The sequence below is a fragment of the Zeus faber genome (assembly GCF_960531495.2).
Source record: "Zeus faber genome assembly, chromosome: 10".
Taxonomy (NCBI): Eukaryota; Metazoa; Chordata; class Actinopteri; order Zeiformes; family Zeidae; genus Zeus; species Zeus faber.
Window position 1 is genome coordinate 12,762,405 of NC_137199.1, and position 15,716 is coordinate 12,778,120.

At 41.6% G+C, this 15,716-nt stretch overlaps 1 protein-coding gene across 1 annotated transcript in view; it reads right to left on the minus strand.

Annotated features, from left to right (window-relative positions):
* Positions 1 to 824: 824 nt before the first annotated feature.
* The window catches only part of tgfbi (transforming growth factor, beta-induced), a 26,468-nt gene continuing 11,576 nt past the window's right edge, over positions 825 to 15,716 (minus strand). The window contains exons 9-17 of the mRNA XM_080007987.1: positions 15,023 to 15,160; positions 14,191 to 14,333; positions 9,078 to 9,214; positions 6,991 to 7,121; positions 4,208 to 4,332; positions 4,017 to 4,119; positions 2,980 to 3,041; positions 2,367 to 2,391; positions 825 to 1,603 (exon numbers count right to left, since the gene is read on the minus strand). Of these exons, the coding sequence (XP_079864113.1) occupies positions 1,542 to 1,603; positions 2,367 to 2,391; positions 2,980 to 3,041; positions 4,017 to 4,119; positions 4,208 to 4,332; positions 6,991 to 7,121; positions 9,078 to 9,214; positions 14,191 to 14,333; positions 15,023 to 15,160 (926 nt within the window). The 3' untranslated portion in view covers positions 825 to 1,541. The remainder of the gene's footprint in view (positions 1,604 to 2,366; positions 2,392 to 2,979; positions 3,042 to 4,016; positions 4,120 to 4,207; positions 4,333 to 6,990; positions 7,122 to 9,077; positions 9,215 to 14,190; positions 14,334 to 15,022; positions 15,161 to 15,716) is intronic.

Sequence of the window (15,716 nt, forward strand, 5' to 3'; positions counted from 1 at the left end):
TTTGTATTCAGGACTATTTGTTTTGCAAGAGGAGCTATAGGCCAGAGTTTAGGATAAAGAGAAGGAGACCTCTGAACTAACCTCAGCTAACCACTTCGCAGCTGTTAAAACTGTGTTATTTCTGTTATATATGTTGTCTATATATGTCTCCCACCCCCGGGCCCGGCTCAAGGAGTGAACCCCGGTCCGGGAAGATCACCGTCCGGTGGCACGGTGGCGCAGTGCATTGCACTGGTGCCTCACAGAAAGAAGGTCCTGGGTTTGATTCCCGCCTGGGGCGCTGTTGGCACCGTGCTCCGGTGGGTTATCTCCCAAATAGGAGCCTTTCTGTGTGGAGTTTGCATGTTCTCCCCATGCTCACATGGGGTTTCCTCCACCTTACGTCAGTAAGGACCCCCACCAAAAACATGTACCCATCATTGTCTGACCAGCAATGGACATTTATCACCTGGTCCCCGGGCACGTCCACATATGCTGCCCACTGCTCCTGGCTGTGCCCCCAGAGGAAGGACAAGCCAGGATGGGTCAAAAGCAGAGAATCCATTTCACCGGCCACCATCAAAGCATGTGCGTGTGTGTGTGTGTGTGCAAGCATGTGGTGTGGTGTGTTGCATGATAAATAAAGACTGTTTCTTCTTCTTCTTATCCTCCTTGTATTATTGACCCCTGCCCCCATTTTTCCTTTTTTGGTCAAATAAAAAAAAACAACCTTTGTTCAAACTGAACACTGTCTCTGGCCATTTTAATTTCCAATTTCAAAAGCGGCAATTGCAGCTGTGGGTGCCACAATTGACAGACTGGAATGAACCCACCTTAAACTCTGGGACTAGAAAAAAAAGGCCATTTTATTTCGAAATGTGCCGAAACGGTATTGGTTTCCATGTGCACACACACATAAACACACACACACACACACACACACACACACACACACACACACACTCTAACCACAAACAAATATCCTGCTACAGTATGTTACAGAGTAAGCAGAGCTAATTTATCAGGTTTATTAAAAAAATACTAAAACAAAAATGATTGATGACCATGTTGCCAAGGTTCTTTTTGTTGTCCCTCGACTTTGTTTGAAAAGTTTTTGATCATTCCAGCTCAAACCATGCAAACATGCTACATGAGTATCAAAATAAAAAAAATAAAAAACAGGATACACTTAAAAAAAAAAAACCAAAAAAAAAACCCTTCACTTGACACAAGAAACTTAAGTTGCAGATGTAAGTAATCTAAAACACTTTGACGGGGCTACATTTGGTCACAGCTAGTTGCTCTGATTTGGGTTGTTGTGCATGGAAATGCAGGTTTTTGGCAGATTAAAGCAATTTGTGCAAGTTCTTCACAAAAGAATGTTCCATAACCTACTCACCTAGTGTGAGGATACGGAAGATGTCCGTCTGACAATCTTGAGTTTTGACCTGATAACCCACTCTTTTGACTTGATCACCCTCTAAGACAAAACGACTAGTTTGTTCGGCATCCCTCTCAGAAGTTCTGTGAGTCAAGGCGTTTCCCGCCTCTCGGTTGGGGCTTTACTGTCCGCGAGTCATCGTCCTGCTGGAGCGGCTCTTCATCACCTTCTGGAAGAGGTCCTCTGCAAGCACAAAACCAAACTGCTGTTACCGGGAGACAGGACACCGCAGCTCCTAAAACCTCATTGGAGACATGCCCCGCGACCTAAATGGCATACTACATATTGCATGTTTAAGCTCATCCAGCGTACTTTAGTATGTCACAAAAAATAACGACGCCTTGGACATTTAGCTGCTCCACTTATTTTCAGCACGTTGAGGGTTGACGGTGACGCTGCATAGAAGTGCGGACATTCTGCAGATATGTGCAGTGTTTGCAAACTTCAATATTTCAGCAGATGTAATATGTCAGCCCAGACATACTATGCACATTTGCTGTAACCAATACCCTGCTAGTATGCCATTTCGGACAGAGCAGTGGCCTCAATGAACTACAGAAACCGATGCTTGTTTTTCTTTTAAATGTTTGACTTGTTTAAGGTGTTTTATTTGGTGGTGGTCATTTAGTTTGTGTGTCAATGCATTTTATTGTTGTTGTTTTTTTAACAACAGAAAATACACTCTGGCTGGCAGCACATTGTTTGGCACAACTTACTTTCCTACGATGGAAACTCTCCATTGTTTCCAATTTAATCAGGTCACAAAGTGATAATTTGGCTGTAAGAAATACAGCCAAATTAGCACATTGTGACTATTGTTAAACCACCCGAATAAAACATGATGATAGATGGCTTAATGTCAGTGACCGCAAATTATTTATTCTACTGCTGTGAAGTCAATTCTGCTGCATAGGATAGTCACATGTTTAAACAGAAACAGACTGACCATTTCTGAAGCCCCGGGAGTTTGCCTGTGGGAGAGAAGGAGGACAGCGTGGATCAGTCATTGCACTGGACCTCAAATTCCCAATGATGTCATATTAATTAAATGCGTCTTAGAGCCTCGCCATCCTATCAACAGGCAGCGTGGTTCCCAGGGCCTTGGAGGGTGAAGAGCATTACTAATGCTCATTTTAGGAGTTTATGTTCCATGGAGTCACATTGTGTGTCTACGTAAGGAATTGAATTATTTTAATTGGTTTTATTTCAATGTTTCAGTGTCAATTGATCTACCTCGACAAGAAATATTTCAATTTAGTAAAACAGAGTTCACTCCGAGTAGCTGGTATAACTCAAAGGTTTAGAAAGAAAGACTTGCATTAAAAGATAATTGAGGGACGTCTCAATTACAGCTTTGTCTTAAGTACAAGCCAAAGGATCAGAATAGTCATGATGAGTATGTATGTGAACTTGAACTTGAACTTGATATTTAGAAAAATACATTGGTATAATTATCCTCTTACTGTGTATTATTGCAGATTGGGGATTGAAGTTGTTCAGTATTCATGAAGCGACACAGATCCTTCATATCATATAAAATCTTTTTGAGTCTTGCTTACCCTTGACGTTGTTCTGACGTCAGGTGCAGGTCCATCTGCTTGTTCTCTGTCCAACTTAGGTTCTAGAGTTGAAATATACACCATTATTACATTCATCCAGACTCCTATCAATATACAACAAACTACTGGGCACCAACATTGTTATATTTCATTTATCCAGGCATGACTGTTAAAGTCACTCATTCGTGTTTTGGTTGATAAAAAAAAAATATATATATATATATATATATATATATATATATATATATATTTTATTATTATTATTATTATTATTATTATTATATATATATATATTTTTTTTTTATCTTTTAGCCTATAGGAGAGAAACCATATGCAATGACACATGCCATACTTTACTCAGTTTATTTTGTTAAACAGTGGTTTGATGAAACTGAGTTATCACCACTCACCACTCAGGTTATGAAGATGATCAATATGCCTATATGCCTTTATGATGCCTGAAACGCAGACAGGAGCCTATATGATGCCTGAAACGCAGACAGTCCGTTGCATTTTCAAACTCCACTAAACCTAAAACCAGCAGCACTAGCCTTCTACTGCCTACCTCCTGAAGCTTTCTAGTACAACCACAGTTTTCTGTTGGCCACTGAGCTGCGTCTTGAATTATTTCAGGCTTCCTAAAGGGAATCTCATCTAACTATCTAATCACATTTGGCATGTGTATTGCTGAGGATCCAAGGACGTGCAGTGTGGAATTTCGACACGTTTATTTAATATGAATAAACTTTCAATAAACAGCGAACAGCAAACCAGCGGTGGGCGGGGCTTCAGGGCTCTACGACTGAGTCACAAAGAGCATCTTTCCCCGGTGTATGACTTCAACCGGCGGTTTCTTCTTCCATTGTGGAACACAGGACTGACTCATTGACATTTTGTTCAACGGTGCCATTAAAATGTCTTAGAAAGTTTTAATTTATGTTTCAGAAATGTTTCATCCAGCACTTCTGCGCTGGTATCCAAACCAGGCCGTAATGGTTGTGGCTTGGTCATGACACGTAATGGAACAAAGTACTTACGGAGAGGCTTAATCATGACGTTGACAGCGTGGACAACTCCATTAGTGGCCATCAGGTCTCCTTCCACTACTGGCACTTTGTTCACGTACACTGTATAGTTCCTCTGTGAAAGACACATGCATCCTTAAAATTAGAGAGGCGGACAGGCTAGATAGATAGACAATACCCTGAAGTTGTTTCGAGCCGCATACCATGCCCAGCTCCAGCTTGTCTCCCTGCAGAGTCTGCAATCGGGTGTGGGAGCCCACTCCCCCGCTCACCAGCATGCCCTCCACCATGTGGTACTTCAACACACCGGCCAGCATCTGGCTGTTACCTGGAACGCAGAGGAGCAAAAAGCACATAACTTTCATTAAAATTCACGTCCCCTGTGATCCATGAGTTTATAACTTTGCAATCTCTGATGGTGTTGTTTGGCCTTCACAACACTGGCAAGCCCCTCGTAACCCTTAGTAACCACCCTCTTAACAGCGGTGTAGTGCATTACTTTATTTGGCTGAAGTCGCACATGATTTCCATTCTGCTGCCAAGGCTGATGGAAAAAAGTTGACTGACACAGTTTGTATAAGCTGCCATTAACAGTGTTACCTCAGTTTCTCTGCGCTGCACACATCCAAACAAGGTGCTTCTCTGATGAATAAGGATGTCAAAACTAAATACAGGGCTGTGTGTGACAGCGGTGCAAACTGTAGCCAGGACCCTTAATCCAATGCTGTCCTATTTTTCTCTAAATTGGATGGAGGGCCATTGGGCCCTTTGCCCTCTTTGCGTTTATGTGCCCCGCTCCTCCAAATAAAACATATGAAAACAGTGTGGTCCGTTTCCTTTTTGAACTAAACAAAAAATAACTGCGGGTAACAGGGACAGTTACTCAGTCACTGCCTTACCCCCAACCCCCACTTTTTTTAAACTTTGAGCACCTGCCCCCCTTAACGTCTGTGCATGGGCCTGATTGAGAGTACTGAGGTAATTTCTGTGGTTTATTTTTCTTATTTGACTTCAGAATTGCAATTGGCCTGACCATGTGCAAAACACAAGAGCCCTCTGGATAAGGAGACACTGGTGAAATGAAATTAAATGAAATTAAATGAAATGTTGTGCACTGGATTGTGCATTGTCGGTAAATGAAAGCGTTTTTAGAAAGCCACAGAAGAAGACGATAAAAATAAAACACGAGGTCCGCTGAAAGCCTGAAAGTCAGAAGGCGAATGAAATAAGCCACATTCACAAACACCGATCTGTTCTGTGTTTGACCGTCATAAGGAGCTGAGAGATATTGTCGGACACCAACACATGCTGACGTTATCCAGGTTATTTGTTTGGGATTTGTAGTTGAACAAACTAATGGCGGCAATTGTGCCTTGCGACCCCACAGGAACATCAACACGCCAAATGATCCTGTTTGTGTGCTTATTGGTTCCCCCGTGGACGGAATATAAACACTTGACATGTAGTAAAGAGTGTAGTGAATGTCCACATACTGAAGGTTAAATAAGGACAGTGGGCGCGGTGTGACTGGAACCAGCTGTTTGGCACCAACCCCCCCTGCAGAACATCCAAATCTCATTCCACACTTTAATCACCCCATGGGTGCAGATGGACTGATTTGTCAAATGATTCTGTTTCTCAGTCTGTCCATAGTACTGAGCAGGCACGTGGGGGGGTGATGTCATGGTGCACAGTATGACATGGTGGCCCGTGGTGCCCTATTTATCTGGTGCATTTTTTATTCATTAAATTTTTTAAGCGTGAATGGGTATCGAGATTTCGTTGGAAACAGCTCTATTACATATGGACTAAAAAAGGGATCCCCAACCTGACAGACCCCTGTCTAAGTGATTAGACGGTTGGAAGGGGCTGATGGGGAGGACCGTTTCTCTGAGAAAGACACACAAAGGTAGCGTGGAGCATTTTTTTTTTTGTCTTTTGATTTTAAATATATATATATATATATATATATATATATATATATATATATATAAAATGAGTGTGTTTATATGTTTATGCTGGGGAATTTTGAAATCTTGTTCCATGGGCCTTTTTTTTTTTTCTTTGAGCACCTGCCCCTCTCAAGGTCTCTCACTGGTATTGAGCCTCCAAACTCAAACACGGTCAGATCAGCAGGATTTTGCAGATACACCAACACGGGCATAATTTTCTAAAGGTTGCACCAAAAAGGACGGCAGCAAAAACTCTCGCCGCAGGGTAAGACAATAGCCTTGCTTTCAGGTGAGGGGCAGATTTTGATATATGTGAAAATATATAAAAAATTTCTATATATATATATATAACTAGGATTTGAATACAGAAGAAAACCCCAAAACAAACACACGACCAGCACACAATCAACAAATAGCGAGATGACAGGTCTTGACCCTGGTTCTGTGAATTTCCTTTATTTGCTTGACATCACCGTCACATCCGTTCAGGGTTCTGACGCCTGCAACGGAGCGTTCATGATGCAAGCACTTCCAAGGTTTGTGGTCCTAAATTTGAAAACGTTTTTGAAATGTCTAGATCACACGGGGATCGCCGCCTTGTGATTCAATTGAAAGTCGTTTTGGATTTCCAGTGACAGCAGTAGCCACTGCGGGCGAACGTGTACAGTTTCCAGCTTCATTACCTTTTGTGTCTCGTATCTCAAGTCCCCAGTGATGTGCGTTTGTATTGAATATAATAAAGCAAGATAATATAATATGCCATACACCATATAGTGTATATGCCGTGTCAGTTTTTCCATGGAATTCCACCTTGTAATAAAGCATTTGTAACATTTTTAAGAATTGTATAGAAAGTGCCAAACTTATCCCCAATAGCCTCATCTTTTAATTTGTGATATCAATGCATCAAAAAGGCATGGGCAATGAAAAATAGGTACAGTAAATAGGGAAAACTCCTTGTAGTGATTGTGTATCATTTGATGTTCAACACTCACATTCCACTGGAATTGAAGCGGGGGACACGTGGGACTTACGCATGAGTTTGTTGAGTTCAGGCTTGGACATGGCGTTGAAGGCATCGTTGGTTGGGGCGAAGACGGTCAACATCCCCTGCTGGTTCATCAGCTCCGTCATGCCTGCAGTCTGCAGGGCGCCCACCAACAGACTGGAGAGAAGCAGGGAGGTTTTAGTTATCCGTTTATTTAGACGGAACCACAACAAAAAGATATGGACTGTAAGCAGAGTTCTAAGATCACAGTTAAACTTTATAAATAAATAAGTGAATAAGCATCACCATCATCTTATTTACCTTGGCCTCCTTTTTGTTGAATACGAATAAGAAGTAGAAATAGAAGAACATATAAGCACATTTAATATAAAATAAACACACTGTCATTTGCGGCATAAAGATTTTAAGAAAGAGGCAAAACACCACTGCCCAAAGCATGATAAAGTTAATAAAATAAACAAGCTTTTCCTCGGGTCTGAGACAAGTAATATGAGATTGATTGGTTTGGCTGGTTGTACACGATGCGTGTACAACCAGACAAATAGCGAATCTTGTTTGTTTACAGACCACACAGTCAGTTCCCCATAGACGCCATAATTAACAAAAGCACAACGCCAAGTTCTGATAAGACAGTGGGGTGGCCTGACAGGAGGGAACCAGACGGGTTCGGTGGCTTGTGTACCAGCATGTGTCTGATGCAGCTTGCCTCTGGAAAAACATTCGCTCTCACACACATCCCGGCGTGACTCTTTTCCGAACCGATAAATCACCGCGCGGCTCCGCGGCTGATAATGTGTTATGCGTTACTAGACAAGTCGGTTGAAAGCCAAAACTCGTCAGCGAAGAAGAACCATCGGGAAAGAAAAACAAACTGAGGAGAGCAACGCGGTAGAATCGAACAGCTGCCTCCATTCCTTTCCTGGCGTGTTCATCTATATCAGATTAAGGAGTGAAGCTGATCCATGGGTTCCTTGAAAGGTCTTACCAGATCTTCACTGGAAGGGGCGTCCTTTGGAGAAAAGACGCACTTCTTTAAAAGGCGTAGCGTGCAGGATTTTTGCCCAATTTTCCGAAAGTCTTCTGGGGTTTTTTTGGCTGAGCTTGTCTTCACTGGGCTGGGCTGAGTTTGGATTAGTTTAGCTGGGCCTACTGTGGTGTTTTTCCAATCACTGTGCCGTGAGAGCTCGCTAGGGATGCAGTGAATCCTTTTTAAATTCAACTTTAAAAAAAGAAAGAAAATTTGGTTTTGCGTTGCCAAATAGAAATTGGTAAGGCTGTACTAATTCATCGAATTAATCAGTTGCAGCCAGAATACCAGCTCTGTGGGAATCATTAAACTTTTTCCGGAGTGGCTCCGGACTCCTGAGTCATTTAAAAGATTTATTCACAAAGAGCAAATCTTTTGTGAGCCCTGCGTCACTAGCTATTGGTAGCCCATAATAATGATAATTATAGCTGCAGACAGTGATGCACTGGGTCCAGGTTAGTGACAAATTACAGTATGAGTTCCTGTGAAACGCAACATCACTTCCTATCGAGCCAAATTACATTTTTCCGAGTTTCCACAGAACACAGGCTCAGTTCAAACAAATTTTTCGAGTTTACATGGAACGCAGCATCACTTCATGCTGTCTCCCGTCTCGATCTGGCGCTGATCCTTGGCGGGTCGATGCATGAAGCAACCAATACACACCATTGGAGTCTAGACCGCAGCGCACCAGGGCACCTCACCCCATGCGAAAGCCCCCCCCAGAGCCACACCCTGCCCATATATTACAAATTGGATGATGATGTCACAAAGCACCCGGCTCCACCACCCCTGCGGGCTGGACCACTAATAAGCACGGTTATACATGTTTCTGATATTCTTGGATACAGGATAGTGGAACAGGATAGTGGTGTGCCCTCGGTTTATTTTATGGTAAAAAGTGAGCCGTAGCTGAAAAAAGGTTGGGAAAAACACTTGTTTAGCTGAAGACTAAACAGATGTATGTAATGCATGCAGTGCCCAAAATAAAAGCACACAGGGTTCATTCTAAAACAAGAGTGAACCCTGGGTATCGCCTCGTCAAAATGAATGGAGTAGTAAATTAATGGTCGATGCCTCTTTACCTGAAACGGTCATCTGCCTTGAGGACATCCATGATGGATCCCATGGGGGGGGTCAGGACCTTGTCGATGGTGAACACGGAGGCGAAGCGACCGGTCTTGTCGTGGGCAGCGATGCAGGCGTTCTCAATGCAGAGGTTCTGGATGACAGAGACAGAACAGAGATAGAGAGAATCGTTGAATGTAGGGATGCGAATAACTAACCGCTTAACCTATATGACAATAACCGATTATTTTTACAGATTAATACTATGAGTTTAATAGTTTAAAAAACAACATCATTTTTTTTTTAAGTAATTAAAATGAAAGTTTGTTTTTTGGTAAAAGAAAAATAGGCTGTACAATCCATTTTTTAAATACAACTCATGGGGGCGACATGTGCAACTAGGGCTCATTACTGCCATCACTGCCAATAATAAAATAATTTTTTTTTTTTTTTTTTCGTATTTCATATTTTTGCTGGTGAAAGTTACGGGAGTGATATTAAATACAAAATAATCATTGTTTAGTTATCATCATTGACTGTCTTTCATGCTATGTTCAAGGGCCTATGGAGAAACAACTTTTTTTAATTACTCCGCTCGTCACTGGGAGGGACAGTCCATCAAACATAAAGGGGATAATTTATTTTGTGTGTCCCCATTCCTCCAAATAAAACAACTAAAAACGCACTGTTTTTAGTTTTATTGGCCAAAATGAATGGCTCCAACGGAGAGCCGTGTTTACGTATAAAAATATATTTATGGTTCCCCTTATTTATAATTATAATTTGTGATGTCCAATAAAAAAAGACTAATAATTTTTTTTTTCAGGGAACAGTGCCGTTTTATTTTAATATTGTCGTATATTGGTTAACGAGGGTCAGCAATCTGTCAGAAAAAAAAAATCGTTCATGGTTTGGTATATGTACAAGTATAGCGCACCTCATTCTTAGCAACTCCACATCTGGGGATTGGTCCCACCAAGTCTATTGAAATACTGACAGAATTGATTAACTACTTCCTCAAGTGGCCCAAATGTTTCTTAGCAAAACCAATCGCATATTAGAACAGCATAAGCACTAGACCAAAGAATTCTAGTGTGGAAAGCAGAGACAAAAACTAGTGATGTAGTAAAATATGTATGACCGTATATATATATGTATGTGACAAATAATCTCTTGAACTTGAACTTGAACTTGAAGACCGTGACCAAAGTTGATCAAGTCCGAGTTGGACAGGTATGTCAGCATTAATTTAAGTGACAACTGAATGTCAGGATTCAAACAACTACCAAGAATCCCTGGCAGGCATTATATCCCAGACATTATAATATTTTTTCTGCGGATTCAAACCGTGGACATCTTCTTAACACGACCTGAAAAGATTATATAAAAAATAAAACAAAACTTATTTGGTCCACACAACAAGTTTCCATCCAATGTCAACTTTATAAAGTAAATTAGGCGAGTTTCCATCAGTTTGATTGAGGTAAATTAACTGTCTACCTGAAGTTTTATAATCCAATGTTAATATATATATATATATATATATATATATATATACACACACACACAGTATGTGTGTGTATTTGTGTGTGCGTGCCTGTGGTATTGGTATATAGATATATATAAATAGGTATATACATATAAATCTATATACATACATACATACATGCATACAGTACATACATATACTGTATGTACTGTATATGTATGTACACACACACACACACACATATATATATACACACACACACACACATATATACATATATACATGTATATATATATACATACATATATACATGCATACAGTACATACATATACTGTATGTATATGTATGTACACACACACACACACATATATACATACATACATACATACATACATATATATAATATATATATATATACACACATACATACATATATACATACTGTATATACATACTGTATATATACAGGATGTGTGTGCATGTGGGATATTTTATTTTTGACAAAATGAAAGCTGCCGTTCACCACATAATCTGAGCCGAATGGAGATTCTGAGAGATGCCACTATCATAATACACACACACACACACACACACACACACACACACACACACACACACACACACACACACACACACACACACACACACACACACACACACACACACACACAGACACACACACACACACACATAACACACACACACGCACACAATCATTTTTCACTCAATTATTTTTTGACAATTATTTGTCAACTAAAGCTTAGTGATAGTGACAGTGTATCAAGTTTGAACTCTCACTGACATCAGTGTGACATTAGTGTGTGTTTTGTCTGGCCTGTGCAGGCACATTCTCGCGTCTATTGAGAATCTATTGAGACCAGGCTTCAAAGATATGCTCCCCTTTCAGGACATTTTGGAGGACTGGCCCAACGAGGCCCTTTGTTCTTGGCAGTGGGACCTCCCTGTTCTGGGACCTTTCACTGTGCAACCCTCTGTGTCGTCTCTGGCGAAAAGAGTGTGAGGCTGAAGCTTTTCAGAAATAAAACACTGGTTGGAAGGGTCACCGAAAGTTCGTCTGTCCCTCCATTCAGCTCCGATTATGTGGCTTTCATTTTGTCAAAAATAAAACATCCCACACACACACACCTACACACAAACACACACACACACACACGCACACACAAACACACACATGCGATCGAACACAATGCATTCATGCACACACCTGCTAACACACACACACACACACACACACACGCACACACACCACGCAAACGCAGGACCAGCGCAGCGCAAGTTGCACAGAAAGTGGTGTCTGGAAAGATTTACCAATCTTGGGAAAGAGGAAATTTCTTGTGGTCTGCAGAGTTCATTACTGTGCAGAAATATGAGCCTGAGTTTGTCTGCCACCCAGGAGAACATTGAGGCTGTTGATGAAAGACGGGGATCCATGAACCATGTGGAGCTCTCTCCACAGTCTATGTGATACCCATCCATACTGGATACGTGCAGCTAAATTAGAGACATTGAATGTTGTTGTTTTCTTTTCCTTTTTTTGGCCATTTTTACTTAGTGTCCCATCTCATTCTCTAAACGGGAGATTACGCCCTAGGTTTTGGAGATAACGTGGGAACCATTTTATCCACGACTGTCTTGAGGGAAACCGCTGCTCTTTGGTCTGATGCCCTTCACAGAAACATCCGTCTAATCAGAGAAGTTCAACGTTTTGGGGGGATAATGAAGAACACAACACTACATTCCCACACAGAGGAAGCCGGATAATCACACAGGGTCGTAAGACGTCGGTCAAAGATTTCAAAGAAAAGGCTAGTGTGTAATAAGTTATCCAGTGAGTAATATGTACATGGTGGCATTAACATCACCAGCGGTTAGTGGTTCTATTCCCTGTGCACCCAAAATGGAAGGATTGTAGCACTAACAATGCCAGGGTTATGGGGGCCACCCATGGCAAAAACCCATGCACTCACGAAAACAACAAGACACTTAGGATAAAAGCATCCAGTGAAAGCAGATGTGCTGTGTTATGGTAATGAGCCTGGTGTTCACATGGGCTCCTTCCTGAGCTCATTACCGCTAAACTGTCTGATAATTTAAACCGGAGAGCCGAGCGAGTGCGCTGCATTTTAATACGCTTCCCAACATTTAAGTAACAGATGATTTGACTCCTCGGATGTACAGTATAGATTGTTAAGATTTACAGCCGAAAAAACACAACATAAATCACACAGCCATTAAACACGCTGTTGTTTTTTCTGCTCCCCACAGAATTAGGACCACCCCACACAATTGTTTTTATTTTTTTATTGAAACCTGCTTAATCCACTTCCGACACCAAACTCCCAATTCCCAGTTTGATTTCTCCCTTTGAGGCTGCCACTGAGTGCATTTACATGCACAAATTACTGGAAATAAATGAGGTTATGGCAATAATCAGACTGAAGCATTTGCATGTGTTTCATTAGTGCAATTACAGCCCCAGCCCCAGTAGACGTGGTCGGTTTCCCAATCCCCAAACGCTTTAGAAGAAATTTATTTTGTGCCACATAATTTGAATAAATGTGCATGGTTGTGATTCACTTGACCTAAGTTATGGTAGTCTGGATTCTTTCCGTAAAACGCAAACTTCCATGCCTGTGTGGCCAAAATGTTGAGTCAATTTGTTGGCGCCCTCTTTAATATTCTAGGTTGAGTGCACTTTTTGAGGGAATATGTGATGGTTTTACATCTTGAATTTGTACACAATCACAAACCCAAAAGAAATCCGACGGTGAAGCCGAAGTGTTTACGGGCCTGAATAAATGAAAAGATTGGGCAGCAATATATACAAATCAATGGATAGTTTTACTGCCGATTATCGAAATTGCACGATTGTTTACCACACTCGTTGCTGGCATTTGTGTGATCCTCTGAAGCACAGGATCAGGGTGGCTCGCAGGGTTGAGACATGTACCATGTGACCGTGAGGTCCTGAGTCGGGAATCTGGATTCAATCTTCTGCCTCTCCCCTAGTCTTCCTGTTTCTCACTATCTCAATAAAATAAATAAATAAATGCCCAGTCCAGCCACAACTTTCCGACCACCAAAAACCCAGTGACCACATCAGAGACAGCCAGTGATGCTGCACAGGAGAATTTCAAAGTCGTTCAAATGGCTTTTGGCAGTGAGACAGGTTCTCGGTGACTCAATACACTGTACTGAGGAACCCTTCACCTAGTCAAATGTGTGGCACTCTTTTCCTTCTCCTTTATTACAGCCTTTGTCCTCTTCAACCAAAATACAAAAACAGGATCAGGCATCACCAGCCATCTGAGTGAAGTGGACATTTTCCCTGAAGGAGGCATGCTGGTTTGTTGGCTACAGGCCCAAAGCCGGGAAAACACAAACTGAGAAAAGGCTCTAAAGGCCAGAAATCTAGCTCGAGTTCTATTAAATCGAGTGGTAGATCGCCACATCAATTCCTGTAAAGATGTGCTTGCCCATACACACTACCAATTATCAAGGCTAATGATGCATGAATCTGGGCAGAATGAGGCGATGAGGAGACGATCACCGTCCTCGTTCCCCGGTGTCCGTGTTTTCACACAGCCACTTATGAGACAGTGTTGGCGGCGTCACATACATTGCGGTAGACGAAGACGCGGAGCTTGAGTCCTCCCAGAGTCTCGAGCTCCTGGCCGTGGTACAGAGCCTTGGAGGAGAGCTGGTTCTTCACGATGTGGTTGGCCATCAGCTTCCTCATGTCCCCAGTCATAGTCAGGCTGCCTGGGTACCAAACAACCAAACACACAAGAGTCAGTACGGACAGGAGACGGGGGGCAAGAGAGAGAAAAGCAACTGTAGATCATTTGTGACACGCATGCATGCACATACACACAATGCACGCACACACTTAAGTCACACACACACACACACACACACACACACACACACACACACACACACACACACACACACACACACACACACACACACACACACACACACACACACACACACACACACTAGGGATGGGCGATACCAACATTTTTCCTTTCGGTATGATGACCATTAGTTTATGGTACGATACTTTTTGCCCCTTAAAGGAAAATCACATGATTGCACAGTGTTCATTAATAACTTTATTGCATGTATGAAATATGAATAAAACTCATTAACATAAGTACTTGAAAGAAATGCTTATAAAATGATAATAAAAGAGATCAATGAGTAAATTAAATAAAAATGGCTGCCATAATCATGGGACACGAAAGACCATTTAAAATACAACTGGGCAGGTTTTCACACATAAATTTAATGCCTAAAACTATCAGAAGTGAAAACAAATTGCACGTTTTGTATTAGCACAGTGGTATTGCGATATTTTAAAAAGTATTGACTCCAAAATATCGACCGGCAGGTATCGAAGTATTGATACCAGGGTATCGATACACCCATCCTTAACACAAACACACCTTTAAAAGCATCGTTCTGGGGGGCCAGAAGTGTCAGAGCCTCAGATCCAGAGAGATGGGAGCGCAGGCCAGCATCCACGAACATCTTGGTCACCGTGGTGATTGCAGACCCCTCGGTCAGCTCCAGCAGGGTCTTGGCTGAGAAAAGCAACAAGATTACTAAACATCACCAATAAACCACTACTGTTGTTAAATTAATTCATATTGATATTCGTCACTATCCTCCATCACGTCATTTCTACATTTCAACTAGGGGATAGGAGGGGTCCATAATAGTAAAACAGAGAACCACAATCACAAAACTCACAAGTTTTTATATAATCTGTCAAAATAATGTGCACGTTTGGAGACCCACAATTTAATCCATGATCCATAATCCATGATATCGTACAAACTGAACTCCATCCTTAACCTGGCTTGTAAAAAATGACATTTTGCCCAACATACCTATCTACTAGTTTTAGATGCCTTAGCTTGGGCGTAACCAGAGAATATCCCGAATACAAAAACTCCAAGAGCTCTAACAAACACGCCACCTTCTTGAGTTTCTGCTGAGTTTGACACATGGAAGTTATTTAGAGCCCCCGAAGCAGAAAAAAAATGGGTCATTGTGTTCTAATGACCCCAAACTAACATTCTAAGTCCGTGCTGTTCAGTAAAAGTAAATGATTGGGTGATGATAAAATTGAGGACC